The sequence below is a fragment of the Squalius cephalus genome (genome assembly GCF_949319135.1).
Source record: "Squalius cephalus genome assembly, chromosome: 17".
Lineage (NCBI taxonomy): Eukaryota > Metazoa > Chordata > Actinopteri > Cypriniformes > Leuciscidae > Squalius > Squalius cephalus.
Window position 1 is genome coordinate 16,124,126 of NC_137138.1, and position 15,094 is coordinate 16,139,219.

The window sequence follows — 15,094 nt, forward strand, 5'->3', positions numbered from 1 at the left end:
CAGGTTGATGTTTTAAGGCCATACGGTGTCTTCCAAAATTTTGCCATCAATTTCTTTGAACTAGTCCAATCAATCATTTTAAGAACAAGTCACACACATCTAAAAAGCTTTAAAGTTGTATTATCTCTCTCTCTCTTGTTTTTTTTCTGCACTTTAACAGCCACTCTAAAAACTGCTGGGTTGTGTTAACCCAATTTTGGGTCAAATATGGTCTAACCCAACGTTGGGTTAAAAAATGCAATTTAAAAATGGACAAATTTCATTTTGGACAAAATCAAAAATGGACAAAAATGCAATTTAAAAATGGACAAATTGCATTGGTTACATTAAAAATGTAAACCAACGGCTGGGTTTGTCCATTTTTAAATTGAATTTTTAACCCAACGTTGGGTTAGTCCATATTTGACCCAACATTGGGTTAACACAACCCAGCATTTTTTAGAGTGAAATAATTACATTTATTATTAACTTATAGGTAGCCTATAGCCTAATTGTCTGCTGATTTTTAATGCACACATAATACACAATAAATGCACAGGTGACAATGTCACTTGGCAAAACACCAAGTACCATTTTTTTTTTTTTTTAGATTTTGCAACAAATAATAGGCTACAACATATACTACATGCAAAAAAAATAAAATAAAAAGAGGGTAAATACATGGAATTATAAAATGAACTAAAGTGTATTATAGCTGGCTATATTGTTTTATAAGTATTACAAAATTATAGAAACTTCAACAACAACTTTGCTGGCCAGAAGGATTTGTTAGTTTTTTTTGTTTTTGTCGAAGAAGCCAGACTATGTCACTGAATTTATTATTCCAAAAACTTGTATTTTGCGTTGTGATTTTTGTCCCTTAGCAGCGTCCGTTCAGTGACGTAATACATAAACAAGATGGCTACGTCCACAGGCATTAGCGAAGGTGCGGCGTTCACCAAGGCAGATTACCTTAAACGGTATTTATCAAATGATGAAGCTGGCAAGAAGTCTAAAGAAAAGAAGTCTAAGAAGAAACGGCCGAAACCCACGGGGAGAGGGTAAATATGTTCGGACACACTTAACAGAAATGCAGATTTAGCTCTCGGTATCGAGAGTAATCACTTAACATAATGCCATTGTGGCTCAGTCTCAAATGCTTACGGAGTTGGCTAAATACACAGCAATTAGGAAATAGTTTGTCAAGTGCTCAAACAGCTAAATTGTCATTTTAAACTACAGGATGAAAATTGTTGATGATGACATTGATTGGAGGCAACTTGCTCTTAACGAAGAAGAAAATAAAGACGAAGACGAGGATGATGAGGCGCCTGTGGTGTGTAGAAGCACGCTTTACGTTACCTATTTGAAGCTTTTTTAACACTTTCATAGCCAACATACTATTGTAGTCAGCTCTTTAAATTCAAATTCAAATTCATTTTATTGGAGGATAACCCCTTGAGATGGAACATCTCGTTTTCGAGGGGGTCCTCAAGATAACACCAAACACTTACACACTTGCACATACTAAAGCTCTTCCTCACAACCAACCACCCCAACCTGTCCCACCTCTGTCCAAAGCGTATTCACATAAACAGTATAGTACGATATTAAGATATTACAGGAGAGAACCATATTTGACGAAGCCACCAAAACAAACAAATATATAGCCTACAAAAATACATACCTATATACACATACATACACATATGGACGCACGTCTTTAGTGATCACTATTAGAAAAGTACTATGGTACTACCTTGTTTTTTGAACATGGATTGCATGCATGAATTTGCAACAGTGTTAAATGTCTTTTTTAGATTGCAGACATGATAGATGAACGCCCAGATGAGATTAAGCAGCTCGAGGTATTTCGAACTAACAAGTGGAAAGTGTTGGGCGGTAAGACTTTGACTACTTGTGCTTGTGTGGAATTCATGTCTGAGAAAACATCTGGGGATTTTTTTTTTTTTTTTTTTCAATTCTGGAAATAAACAGAACGGCTTAGGCTGTTGAAAAACTCAACTTGTTATGCTCATCATCAGATTAAAGTGGAGCAAACATGTATTATGAATTATTAAATAATGTAAAACAGAAGCATGTTTACTAGTTGGGTGATTTTATACACTACCGTTCAAAAGTTTGGGGACTGTAAGAATTTTTAAATGTTTTTGAAAGAAGTCTTTGATAGAAGAAACGGGTGTGCCGCTTAACTTTTGTGGAAACCATGATATTTTTTTGTTTCTGTATTCTTTTATGAATAGAAAGTTCATAAGAACAGCATTTATTTGAAATAGAAAACTTTTGTAAAAAAAAAAAAATCTTTACTGTCACTTTTGATAAATTTAATGTGTCTTTGCTGAGTAAAAGTATTAATTTATATACAAAAAGAAAATCTTACTGACCCTAAACTTTGGAACGGTACTCTGAATATATATAGAAAAATGTCTAACTCACTCTAATTCATGTCTTAGCAACAGAGCAAGATCTCCAAGAAACTCAGGAGTCCACATTAGATAGAAGGTAACTGTCCTTTCTTCTTTTGTTCTTATTCTTATTAAAATCATTATTGCATAGAGAGTATAACGAATGTTCCTTTGTTTAGTTCGGACACTGACAGAGTGCGTCATGACTCACCGGAGAGTTCAACTGTACCGAGGGGGCGGCATGATTCCCCTGACCTCTCGCCCAAGAGGCCTCGGCACGACTCGCCGAATCTCTCACCTCTGAGAAGAGGTCGTCATGATTCGCCAGACCTTTCAGCTCAGAGACACAGAACCGAGAACAAAAACAGATGGCACGACTCCTCGTCACCTTCACCTCCAAGAAAGATCCTCAAAAGCTCACCCTCCAGAACCCAAAAGCAGCATGATAAAGGTATGAAAATCCATCCACCAATCAGAAACAACATTTACACAATGAATGTCATCAAAATGATGTATTTAGCTTTTATTAATCTCTTCAGGGTCCCCACACAGAAAAAAGACCAGTGCTGCTTCTACAGGTGACCTTTCGCCACCCAGAAGACGAGCCCGGACAGGCAAAGGCTCAGACTCCGATCAGTCCCCACCTCGCAGACGTCCTCGTGGGCGACGGGGCTCAGATTCCGATCAATCTCCACCCAGAAAGAGAGGCCAGGGTGGAAGAGGTTCAGATTCAGATCTCTCTCCACCCAGGAAGAAGCCACAGGGAGGACGTGGATCGGACTCAGACCTGTCTCCACCACGGAGGACACGCTCTCCTGATGCTGTAAGTTCTGGGTTCATGTTTAAGGATTCTTTATATTAGTGCAGGGGTGCAAAACTCAGTTCCTGGAGGGCCCACAGCCCTATAGAGTTTAGTTCCAACCCTGCTCCAACACACATACCTGTTGTTTTCAAATACGCCTGAAGGATTTGATTAGCTGGATCTGGTGCATTTAATTATGGTTGAAGCTAATCTCTCCAGGAAGGAGTAAAGTGTAAACTCCATAAAGAAGTTTTGCACCCGTGTATTTAATAGTTCTCAACAAGGGGCCTGGGCCTAGTTAAGCCAGTTTGAGAACACCTGCTTTAAATAATGCTGATTACGCTGCAAGTAATGTATGAAATAAATATGTGACCCATCACAAAACCAGTCATAAGTCGCACGGGTATATTTGTGGCAATAGCCAACAATACATTGTATGGGTCAAAATGATCTATTTTTCTTTTATGCCAAAAATCATTCGGATATTAAGTAAAGATCATGTTCCATGAAGATATTTTTGTAAATTTTCTACCGTTAATATACAGTATAAAACGTTTATTTTTGTGAGTGAAAGCTGCACAATCGCGAACATAAATGGATAACTTTAAAGGCCATTTTCTCAATGTTTAGATTCTTTTGCACCCTCAGATTACAGATCTTTAAATAGTTGTATCTCGGCCAAATATTGTCCTATCCTAACAAACCATACATCAATGGAAAACTTAATTATTCAGCTTTCAGATGATGTATAAATCTCAATTTCAAAAAATTGACCCAGGTGACCCTTTTCATAATTTAAAACATTAAATTATTTAATTGTTTCCTCTGAGATCCTGTTATAATGTTAGTACTACTTTCACTTTAAAATAAATGTTTTTTTTCTGTTTGCTGTGCCTATAAGAAAACACCCCCTTTGTGGATTAAATGAGCAACAGCGTTCATAAAATAAATGAACTTTTCAGTGGATCTCACATGAAATATACACAATTTTTCTTCTTCTTTTGGATTGAAGATGCAGTTTGGATCCTTATGTTGAGAATTTCACTGTTCTTCCTCACAGGCCCCTCGAATGCTATCTGGTGGAGCTGCGGGGCTCGTGTCTGTCGATATTTTGAGGAAAGAACAGGAAGAAATTCGCAGAAAGGAAAAACGCAACAAGCCTCTTGAAGGTTTAATGAAAATCCATTGATAATTGTTGTGTATTAGAAAGTGTTGTTTTATTTTATAACATTCATCATGTCACATTGCTCTCTCAGAGGCATCCAGAAATGCAGAGACGATATTTCGAGACAAGTCGGGTAGGACGCGTGACCTGGAGTCGGAGAGAAAAGAGCAAAGCAGGAAAGCTGGAGAAAAGGCAGAGAAGGATGAAAAATATGCGCAATGGGGAAAAGGGTGAAGTCTATTTCGTTGTGTTCAATTGCAGCTATTTTTTCGGTCTGTGACTTTTCGGTCTTGTGACTTTGACATCTGTGCTGTCCTTCTTCAGGCTTGCTCAGGGTGAAATGCAGCAGCAGAACTTAACCGATGCCATGCGGGAGGCTCAGAAACCACTAGCAAGACACATCGACGATGAAGACCTCGATCGGATGCTGAGGGAGCAAGAAAGGGACGGAGACCCGATGGCGGCTATGCTTCGCAAGAAGAAGGTCAAAAATGCTCAGTTAAAAGGAATCAAAGGTGAAAATGAGGAATAATGTCCAAATTGGTGCTACCGATCCTTGTAGTTAATGATTGTGATTAATTTTTCTAACCTGCCGAGATTTATCTGAAAACAAGCCCAGATAACAGTAGTAATTGTAATAATTTACATGTGAATGTTTTTCACCAGAAAAACCTCGTTACAGAGGTCCGCCCCCACCTCCGAATCGCTTTAACCTTATTCCAGGGTATCGCTGGGATGGAGTTGACAGGTAAGAGGTTTAGATTGATGAATATCAGCTGGTTTGTAAGTATCTTAATGTTAACCTTAGAAAATGGTTTAATTTACTTGTCTTATGATCCTTTAGGTCCAACGGTTTTGAGCAGAAGCGGTACTGTAGGATTTCAGATAAGAAAGCCGTCCAGGAGATGGCGTACAAGTGGAGTGTGGAAGACATGTAGATGTCGATGTGTGCGTAGAGATTCATGATGTAAAAACGGACTTGTCTAGAATTAGGACAGTTCCCTCATGAACCAAAACCTTTGATCAAAAAGCAAGACATTTTGTGTGGTTATCAGTCCGACTGTATAAGAAACATACTTTCCTAATTAAATGATACTTTTTTAATAAAACTATTTTGTGTTGAACTTTATCAATGTCATTTCAAACCCCAAATTTTTAATTAACAGAACAAATTTAGAGAGACTAGATCACAGGTGTCAAACTCAGTTCCTGGAGGGCCACAGCCCTACACAGTTTTGTTCCAACCCTGCTTCAACACACACACACACACCTGCAGTTTTCAAATAAGCCTGAATGACTTGATTACCTGATCAGGTGTGTTTAATTAGGGTTGAAGCTAAACTCTGCAGGGCTGTGGCCCTCCAGGAACTGAGTTTGACACCCCTGGACTAGATGATGCCGACCACATTAATAATTATACCCCAAACATTTGAATATATACTGTGTGTGTATACATATACATATAGTGGATTCAAAAACACAAAAGTTAAGTCTAAAGTCATGAAAGCTAGGCTGAATACAAATGCATGATTTAAAGCACTATAAGGATTCTCTCTGGCCTTCATCTGTTCTTTTGATTCGGGCAAGGGCTGGGCGGACATGCACAGAAACATCCCAGCCTGGGAAAGCCTCTTGCTGCACTGTTCTGTAATCGGCTCTATAGAAAAGAGATTTCATTTGATTACCTTTACAATATTTTCAGTTCAGATTTGAATTAAAAAAGAATATAAGTTCAGTGGTTGTATACTTGCCTCAGTGAAGTGTTGATCGCCAGGTTGTCAGGATGAGGTACGACCTGATTTCTCCTAACATAGATTCTCTTTGGGACCGGGAAGTCCTGCTGGTAAAGAGAACATCTCTGTGCTTGGCCAGTCCTGTTGTCTCTTGCTGGGACTTTTCCCTGCCACGCATTTGGAGCGCCATCTAGGTTATAAGAAGGGTAATCCTCCCTGTTTGTTGTGCTGAAGCTCCTGTCCCCTGCAATTGTGTAGAGATGATAATGTTTGGAGCTCCAAAATAGGTGTTCCAATTTGCCTGAAATAAATTCACCCTAAGTTTACAATAGATGGTCTATGGATTATATATTTTCGAATCTATCGTAATTATCTTTCAGAATTTCTTAAAATATTTTAAAATGTACATTCATGTCTACAGTGTCACACGATCCTTCAGAAATCATTCTAACATGCTGATTTGCTGCTCAAGAAACATTTATTATTATCAGTGTTTAAAGAAGTTGTCACATTTTTATTGTGAAAACGGTGATACATTTTTTTTTCAGGACTGTTGTTTAATAGAAAGGTCAAAAGAACAGAAGTGTAAAATTAGAAATATGTAAGAAGTAAATATTAGCAATATGTAAATAAATATTGCATCCTTGCTGAATAAAAGTATAAAAAAAATTTCTGTCCCAAACTTTTGAATGGTGTTTATGAATATTTCTCTTTAAAATGTATAAAAAAAAAATTCCAGCCATCTAATTTGGTCTGCCAAGGAAATCAGTTTTTTAATAACGTACTGAAGTTCAGTGAATTAAGTCAAGAAACTATGTAAACCAATAATTGGCTTATATCGCTAAAATAGGGTGGCTAAGTTAGATGGTTTGTTGCTTCTCTAATAGATACTTAACTGATTATTTTACCAAATGTATATGATTTCCATACCGTCTAGAGTTAGGTTGCCCTGTTGGATCTTCTTTGGCTCTACCTTTGGGCATGTTTTGGGTCCAAATTCACTTTCTGTTGTGGTAACCATCTTTTCCCGCTTATCAGGGTAGAGCAGCAAGCCTGAAAAGAAGATCTGACAGCATTTGTTTTCTTCTAAGTGGCACTCACTTGTGTAAACATGCTTTAGTTGTCTAGTATGTGAATGACATGGGCCATTTCCTTAACTTGCCATATCGGACGGAATTCTAAAAACAATTTAAAATGAAAAATTTCTTGTTCCATGTGTTACCTGCTAATGAAGGAAGTTCTCCCAGCATTGGAAAGGCTTGTGGGTGTTTCGACACCATTTGACCATTTTTGAGGAGCGATACGTCTGTTCTACGCCGATGACCAAATGGGATTCCGAGAGATGGTCTCTGCTGTTTGCTGATTGTCTTTTCATTAGTGGTCATCTTTGAGTTACTATTGAGTGAAATGTCAATGTATATAAAAATGTTATACATTGTTGTTGTTTTAAATGAATGAAGCAGATTTCAGTGATTAAACTTTCATATATTTTAATCCTGCTTTAATTCTCAGAGACTTGCTAACTTGTCTACAGATCTACACCCAGTTTTGAAAACATTGTATAGTTCTCTCTCTCTCTCTCTCTCTCTCTCTCTCTCTCTCTCTCTCTCTCTCTCTCTCTCTCTCTCTCTCTCTCTCTCTCTCTATATATATATTTCAAATTAGTGATTGGCTGATTTCAATGCATTTTGAAGAGTTTAAAATGATTTTACCTTGTTCTCTTACAATTAAAAGTAGTGATTTGAAACTCACCTCATACATGACACATTTTCTTGGCGTAAATCTGATTCCTTAGCAGTTTAGCTTCTGATTTTTGTCACATTCTTGCAGCACAGTGGCATGTTTGGAAAGCGCTGTTACACTCAGTTAGTGGCTGTTTCCATGGCTGCTCTATTCTTTAGAAAGCCTGAAGGGTGATGGACTCAGCTCAAGAACAATGAGTGTTCTGTAATAAATACCGTAGACTGACGTGACGCTGTGCTTGTGCTCAGCATGAGGTTCTTAGTTTAATTAAACCTGAATAAAGCCTGTTGTTTTCAGTGTCTTCATATTTATGCTTAAAAACTGCTCAATTTCTTAATACATGATTCCCCTTATGTTTTTGTTTGACTTGATTATTTCCAATTTCTAAAGAATGTTCCAGAAATGTTATTTTTCTGTATCACTGATAAATAACCATGAACCATGAATCATAACCATGATTCCTTAGAACGTTCTGGGAAGTCAAAATTGTTAGCTGGGTATAGACAAATTCATATATATATATATATATAAAAGCATGGTAAAACATTTTTTAAAAGGTTTTTAAAGCAGTTACTTGTGCTCACCAAGGCTGGATTTATTTGATAAAAATACAATAAAAACAGTAATATTATGGAACAATTAATTGATTAATTAAAATAAATGTTTTCTATTTTAATATATTTTAAAAAGTAATAATGTGTTGGCAAAGCTGCATTTTCAGCATCATTACGCCAGTCTTCAGTGTCACATGATCCTGCAGAAATCATTCTAATAGGCTAATTTCTTATTATTATCATATTAAAACCAGTTTTATGTGTTGTTACACATGATACTTTTTTCAGGATTCTTGGTGAAAAGAACATATTTTTTATAGATTTTTTTTGTAACATTATAAATGTCTTTACTTTTTGGGATATAGGCCTATGTTATGCTTTCCTTACTGGTTAGAAGTATTCATTTCTGTCAATCTTACTGACCCCAAACTCCTCTCTTATTTCTATTATTATTTATTTTTTTATTATTTTTTTATCAATTATATTATCTAAATTATATTATCAATAAGTTTTAACAACATATGTTTTTACATTGCTTTGACACATCAAAATAAGTTTCAACTTTTTTACAAGTTTATACAAGTTAATTTAACTCATTTTTCAAGCCAGTTTAATGTAATTTAAGTTGATATTTAAGTTGATTTGACTTAAAAATGTAAGGCAGCAACTTTTTTACAGTGTAATTTGTTCTGCCAATTAATAATGAACGTAAATACATTTGCAGTGAAATAAGTCAGGAAACAACAATATATGGTTTATAGCTTTAATCATTGGATATTCCCAATCAATGGTTGCAAATTATGATTTGAGGATTCTGACTGAGGAAGAGTAAATACAAGAGTGGCTGTTTATTGTATTAATCCGGGAAGAGCAAGAAGCCTGTAAATGTGCAGTCAGTGTCTCTACTGAAGATAGAGCTTACTGCAGTGACAGCGATAGACACTTTATCATCCGTTTTCAATGGCAGTACCACAGATCCTGCAGTTACCATTATCAAACCAGGTGAATCACAGAACCTGACTTTCTCTTCCGCCCCAACCTGAATCTTTAGGCAGGCAGTCGAGCTAGACGAAATGTGGTAGCTGATGTAATACATGCCAGCTATTTTCACCGTGAAGACACCCTCACTATCCAAAACATTCTCTTCCCCGGAGATCAGAGGGATGTCAAAGTTGATTAAGGTGTCTGGAAGAACTCTCTGTGACCTAATACTTTTTTTGTAAGAGAAAACAAAATACTGGTTTGGAGCATCTACCCCAGTAAAAACTCCCCTCTCTCCCTTCGTTCCATTTCCCCCTGGTGAACCTTGTAGTCCCTCGTCCCCTTTCTGACCAGGCCTGCCAGGGAGTCCATAAATTCCAGGGTCCCCTTTTGGCCCAATCATCGGCAAAGCATCGTCACCTGCAAACATGCACACAGCCAGGTAATGTGAGTTTAAATGCAGACTTCTTATTTCATTTATTGGATTTTTAGCCTTTATTTAGGACAGTCAAGGAAGATAGAGGGCACATTTTTGACTTTCAATAAGCAGTATTTCCACATAGAAAAGAAGCGCTATCACTTCACCTGGATCTCCTTTTTCTCCTTTTGCGCCATCCTTCCCATCGGTACCAGGAACTCCTGGAATACCTGGTCTTCCAGGGAAACCCCTGTTCCCATCACATGTATCTGACTCAGAGGAAGCCACCAGCAACAACATAATAGTAAGTTGCAGCACTGCATGTGCAGACATGAAGATAAACGCCTGTTTTAAAACAAAACAAAAATCGAAATGAACAGCATAGTATAAAAAGAACTCAAGGAAAATTGTTGGAAAATTCCGTTCCCAAACTGAAACGTATAATACAGTGACTGCTGAAACAAGCCGGTACATTTTCAATAATCAAACGCTGCATTACAGTAAGACTTTTTAAAGCAAATCACATATTTATTACAATACACGGTTCATAATTAGAAGACTTTTTTCTTACCATCTTATCTTTCAAAACAATTGTTGGAAATGCAGATGATGGCCTTAAAGAAGAGTGTTACATTGAATGTTTTTCTCCTATCTGTACTGTATGTACGAAGAGCTCTGGTTTGATTTCCCAGTTTCAGAGGAGAAGATCAGTGTTGCATAATAAAGGGAAGTAACAAAACACATGTTCATCAGAATCTTGATTTAGATAAACCTTGGATTACTTTTTTTCCCCATTATTGACATTTCATTTTGCTAATGTTTGCAAGTTTCATATCCCTTTTCTGAGAAATAGAAAATGGAAGCAGAGAAATTAAAAAGTTTATTACAGATCAGAATATTCTGTGTGTGAAGTTATTGGTATTGATATTGATATTGATATTGATATTGATATTGATATTGATGCTGATGTTGATATCATCATCAACATTAATAAGAAATGTTAGACTATTAGAATGGTTTTTGAAGGATCATGTGACACTTGAAGACTGGATGGCTGCAGAAAATTCAACTTTGTCATCACAGGAATAAATAACATTTTAAAAAATATATGAAAAGAAAAACAGTTATTGTAATTTGTAAAAATATTTCACAATACAACTATTTACTGTATTTTTGTTCAAATAAATGCAGCCGTAATGAGCATTATAGCCTTTATGACCTTTACGTATCACATTTGTTAAATATATCTATATGATAGATTATCTGTAGCTAACTTACATAACACAGACAATGTGCATTGTTGTCGTTCAGATAATGTTTAGAATTGTTTGCTAAAATTGTACTTATGAACAATCGTTAACAATTCATATTATCAGGACAAGTCTTCTTGGATTAGGCATGTCAAATCCAATCAAACATTTGGTATGAGAAAACTTGAGACAAACAATTTACTGAAGCATAATTTCATTTTATTTGATCAGAAGATTTCAAAACGTAATAGTGTGCATTTTTCTTATGAGTAAAACATACAGCGTGTTTAACAATCATGTTCAGCTTTATAGTTCAAAACAGTGCAACAATCAATCAGTGTGCATGAATCAGGAAACCCGAGAAAACACTGTCGGCTTTCCTCCCTTCTGCAAACAGGCCATTATAGCTATTTGTCACCAGCCAGACTTTCTCATTCTCTTTCAGATAAACAGCTAGTCCACCAGAGCTCACCTGCTGGCTGTTCCTTTGCATGTGATCACAGAAATTAACTATCTTTTTATCATCATGCATTAGGATTACACACAGATTTTTTTCTTTGGATGATGCATGAAACACAAAATAATAAGTGCCAGGAATTTTACATATAAATTTGCCAAGAGTAGCATTGAAATGGCCATTGACATTGGTGATAATGGTACTGAAGCGTATCACAGCATTGGGCTCAGGAAGCGATCTTGTGGCACGGGACACACTGAATGCAGACTGCAGGGGAGATGAGGAACCTTCTGAATTGCCTGGGTCCCCTGGCTCTCCTGGGGGGCCGAGTGGTCCCCTTATGCCGTCCTCCCCATTGTGACCTCTTTTTCCAGGCCTTCCTTTGATTCCAGGCTCCCCTTTTTCTCCTTTTTTTATGACTTCGTAAGGTTTGATAGGAATCCCTGTTAAGACACACACCGATTGTTTTAACATCATTTTAGAGGTTAAATATACCTTTATATCTCTTTAAGACACCTGTTGGCATTTTTTAACACTTATAATTTAGCCATATTTATGAACATCCATCCAAAACTGGTCCACCCAAAAACCAAAATATTCCCTCAATGTTGGTCATTGCAAGTTTTACAGTTAACGTGGGTTGCTCTCTATAGACAAAACTTACATGTAAACACATTCAACACTTTCTTAATTAATCTCAGATCAAATATTTTGAAACTGTTTTGGTAAGAATTAGCCTATTTGATCTGAGCTTTGGGAGAAAAAAAATGTTATTAGCCTATAGGCCTACATCACACACACAAAAAAAGTATTTTTTTTGAGGTAGCATAAATGCAATCCATAACGTGGCCTTAATTAGGCTATAGACTTAATATTAAACAATATTAAACATATGGTGGTACCCACTTTCATTCATTTTTTATTTTTTTTAAAGAATACCTCATTAGAGTAATTTGGCAGTTGTGCTACACTGGTTGCTTTGTATGATTTTGATCCACTAAAATGGAACCGAATCGAATGTCATTCGGTTTAGGTATTTTTAAAATATAGAACAGGTTCTGAATAAGAACTGGTTCTCGGTAAGCACTCTGAATGTTTTATTTTACATAAAAGAACTAAAAGAACTAAAAAAAATCGAAGAGTCAATCTTACCAGGATTTCCTTTCTCTCCCTTCACCCCATCTCTTCCATCACGTCCAGGAAATCCAGGAATACCTGGCAAACCAGGCATCGCTCCAGCAGGACAAGTGTCCGTAGAGACCAGATGGAGGCAGAGAGAACCCGCTAAAAGTGTTCCAAAAATGATGTGATCACCAAACATGTTTACTGTGGCGCCTTGAACCTTGAACGTCTTGAAAGACTGAGCTCTATAATCTTATGGCATACAAGAAGAAGCCAATGAAATGACAATCACAGTTCCTCTTTTGCCCTGCACGTGCACCCACCCAAGGACCTTTCACAAAACTGTAGCCTATTCAAACAAAACCTTATTCATATATTTTATATTCCCAACAAATAGCTGCAAAACTGATTTTTTCTTTACATCAGACAACTTTTATTTTCATTAGATACACATTTCATTGTTAATAGATTTCATATAGTGAAAATTTCATATTTTCTACAGTCATGTTCTTTTGTTTTTATTTAGAATTTGTTCATGTGTGACATTTATCAAAGACAACAAAGCATTTTTAAAACAAAACACATGAATACAAGATTGAAATACAGCGTACAACAAAGCAGATTAGATGGTTTCATTTATGTTTTTAAGTTGCTTACATCACTTCAGTAATACACTATGATCAGTCAATATCATTTGCAATGAGTTGCTAATAAGTCTACTCTGTGCTGTGATGGATTAAAAATCCATTGAACACTACAGACATGCTTTTGGACATTTTGCTACCACCAGCATCTGTGAAAGGCTCGATCCATACTTTATTATTTGCAGAGAGTTTAAGAACGACTCCACCTGACACAACAAGAGATAGTGATCGTGGGTTAAGGTCGCAGAAATTTAGGCTGACTGGAGATGCACTGTCACTCCTAAGTCTGAGACATAATTGTCCTTCAGACGATGCGTGAAACACAAAGTAATACACCCCTGGGTCCTTGCAAGTGAAATAGCCAGTTTTAATGTTGAAATGATTATTGACATTGCTAAGTTGACTATCAAAGGTCACAGGTTGACCATATGAAGCGTAATCTTTTAAATTCCGCAGAACAGAGAAAGCAGGCTTCTGACGTCTTCTGACAGCAGAGGCATCACTGCCTCCGCTGGATCCTCTAGGACCCTTTGGACCAGGGAAACCATTTGGGCCCCGTTTACCAATGAGACCCTTTGGACCAGGTTCTCCTGGGGGGCCTCTGCTGCCCATCTCTCCTTTGAACTCCTCTATGGTGATACTGTTCAGCTCATCCTGCAATGCTGAGAGAACATTCATAAACTATCATTTCATTTCCTTCATACTAAACAAGTGTAAAGAATGCTATGGTTGTTTTCAATCACCCATGAACATGCATGCATATACATTACTTTCTTACCTGGTGCTCCTTTCTCTCCCTTTGCTCCTGGCAAGCCGTCCCGGCCGAGGACTCCACTCACACCATCTTTCCCATGTAGCGCACAGTCAGTCTGACAGAAAGCAGAGGGAAGCAGCACTCCCATCCAAAGAAAAGCAAACAAAGCCAAAAGCTGCATCCTAAAACATCTAGGATTAACAACAAATGAGGATAACAACTTCACGGGCATTCTGAGGTAATGCAACTAAAAGAAACAACTAAACGCCAATGTAAAATAATATAATTACGATTATAAAGTCCTTAGTAGTTAGATAGGTCTGCCTTACCAGTGTCTCGCTGTAAATTTTACACTTCTTTTCCCGATTGTAGGCAGTAAAATGAAAAAAAAAAAAGGTTGAAGCTGAGAAAAAAAGTAATGGTTTCATTTCTCCAAATTTTTTTCCAAAACTATATAAAAAAAAAAACTGAATTTGTCTACACATGCATTTGTTGCTTCCCCATTCTCCATCAATCTGTTTCCTATTCTCAAAACAAAAAGGTCATGCATTTAGTGTCATAATAAATTATGTAAAATCATTAAAAAAAAAAACATTTAAAAAATCCTCATGCAGCTGCAAAACAACCTGCATGACTCATTTATTTAATATTTTGAATAATTTTATTTAAGACAATCACCCCTTCACTGAAAAAAAACATTAACAAAATAAGCAAAACCAAAATAAATAAATATCTAAAATATAAAACATAAGTAGGCTATTGTTTTTAGCTTCCTGAAATTGTAACCCGACTTCGATCTGTCAACAATTATCAAATTACCAAACAATAAACAATTACATTTTTTATTTAAACCCAAAGTTTTCCTTACCATAAATTCACTATGAGGATATTTGAAAGAAAAAAAAAAAAAATTTTATGTCGTGTGACATTCTTTCTTTTGGGAACAAAAAAGAAGATATTTTGAGAAATGTTTCAGTGTTTTTTTGTTTTTTGACCAACATTGGAGGCATTGTAACCAAAACAGTTCGTTCTTCAAATGTCTTCTTTTTTGTTCTGCAGAAGAAAG

The 15,094-nt window shown here is 36.5% G+C and overlaps 5 protein-coding genes across 6 annotated transcripts; 1 reads left to right on the forward strand and 4 right to left on the reverse strand.

The window, feature by feature from the left end:
* Positions 1 to 874: 874 nt before the first annotated feature.
* Positions 875 to 6,028, forward strand: bud13 (BUD13 homolog). 2 transcript variants are annotated; one of them, XM_079898433.1, is made up of 11 exons: positions 875 to 1,040; positions 1,222 to 1,315; positions 1,800 to 1,881; positions 2,454 to 2,502; positions 2,585 to 2,856; positions 2,945 to 3,228; positions 4,268 to 4,376; positions 4,464 to 4,602; positions 4,697 to 4,887; positions 5,039 to 5,120; positions 5,217 to 6,028. In XM_079898433.1, exons 1-11 carry the CDS (start codon positions 898 to 900, stop codon positions 5,308 to 5,310), a joined length of 1,539 nt encoding a protein of 512 aa, XP_079754559.1. In that variant the 5' UTR covers positions 875 to 897; the 3' UTR covers positions 5,311 to 6,028. The 2 variants fall into 2 exon arrangements, with proteins under 2 accessions (XP_079754559.1, XP_079754560.1); XM_079898434.1 differs by having other exon boundaries at positions 2,460 to 2,502.
* Positions 6,029 to 6,104: 76 nt separating this feature from the next.
* On the reverse strand, positions 6,105 to 7,933 carry LOC307174557 (uncharacterized protein; the record flags this gene model as incomplete). The annotated part of the gene is made up of 4 exons (XM_079898442.1): positions 7,858 to 7,933; positions 7,328 to 7,500; positions 7,036 to 7,158; positions 6,105 to 6,349 (listed from the first exon to the last, which is right to left on the reverse strand). Exons 1-4 carry the CDS (start codon positions 7,860 to 7,862, stop codon positions 6,105 to 6,107), a joined length of 546 nt encoding a protein of 181 aa, XP_079754568.1. The 5' UTR covers positions 7,863 to 7,933.
* A 1,219-nt stretch (positions 7,934 to 9,152) lies between these two features.
* Positions 9,153 to 10,486, reverse strand: c1qb (complement component 1, q subcomponent, B chain). Its single transcript, XM_079898440.1, has 3 exons — positions 10,373 to 10,486; positions 9,969 to 10,146; positions 9,153 to 9,803 (listed from the first exon to the last, which is right to left on the reverse strand). The coding sequence occupies exons 1-3, from the start codon at positions 10,373 to 10,375 to the stop codon at positions 9,259 to 9,261; spliced, it is 726 nt and encodes a 241-aa protein (XP_079754566.1). The 5' UTR covers positions 10,376 to 10,486; the 3' UTR covers positions 9,153 to 9,258.
* A 765-nt stretch (positions 10,487 to 11,251) lies between these two features.
* Positions 11,252 to 12,829, reverse strand: c1qc (complement component 1, q subcomponent, C chain; the record flags this gene model as incomplete). The annotated part of the gene is made up of 2 exons (XM_079898439.1): positions 11,252 to 11,951; positions 12,661 to 12,829. 2 exons carry the CDS (start codon positions 12,827 to 12,829, stop codon positions 11,386 to 11,388), a joined length of 735 nt encoding a protein of 244 aa, XP_079754565.1. The 3' UTR covers positions 11,252 to 11,385.
* On the reverse strand, positions 12,694 to 14,436 carry c1qa (complement component 1, q subcomponent, A chain). The gene is made up of 3 exons (XM_079898438.1): positions 14,358 to 14,436; positions 14,053 to 14,219; positions 12,694 to 13,936 (listed from the first exon to the last, which is right to left on the reverse strand). The coding sequence occupies exons 2-3, from the start codon at positions 14,207 to 14,209 to the stop codon at positions 13,347 to 13,349; spliced, it is 747 nt and encodes a 248-aa protein (XP_079754564.1). The 5' UTR covers positions 14,210 to 14,219; positions 14,358 to 14,436; the 3' UTR covers positions 12,694 to 13,346.
* Between the last annotated feature and the right edge of the window lie 658 nt (positions 14,437 to 15,094).

Excerpts from the sequence above, each read along its gene's own strand:
- c1qa (XM_079898438.1), bottom strand. The coding sequence starts at position 14,209 with ATGCAGCTTTTGGCTTTGTTTGCTTTTCTTTGGATGGGAGTGCTGCTT. Across the intron at positions 13,937-14,052 it reads GGGAGAGAAAGGAGCACCAG|CATTGCAGGATGAGCTGAAC; the intron begins GTAAGAAAGTAA and ends ATGTTCTCTCAG.
- c1qb (XM_079898440.1), bottom strand. Across the intron at positions 9,804-9,968 it reads AGGAGAAAAAGGAGATCCAG|GTGACGATGCTTTGCCGATG; the intron begins GTGAAGTGATAG and ends GCATGTTTGCAG.
- bud13 (XM_079898433.1), top strand. The coding sequence starts at position 898 with ATGGCTACGTCCACAGGCATTAGCGAAGGTGCGGCGTTCACCAAGGCA. Across the intron at positions 2,857-2,944 it reads CCAAAAGCAGCATGATAAAG|GGTCCCCACACAGAAAAAAG; the intron begins GTATGAAAATCC and ends TAATCTCTTCAG. Across the intron at positions 4,377-4,463 it reads ACGCAACAAGCCTCTTGAAG|AGGCATCCAGAAATGCAGAG; the intron begins GTTTAATGAAAA and ends TTGCTCTCTCAG.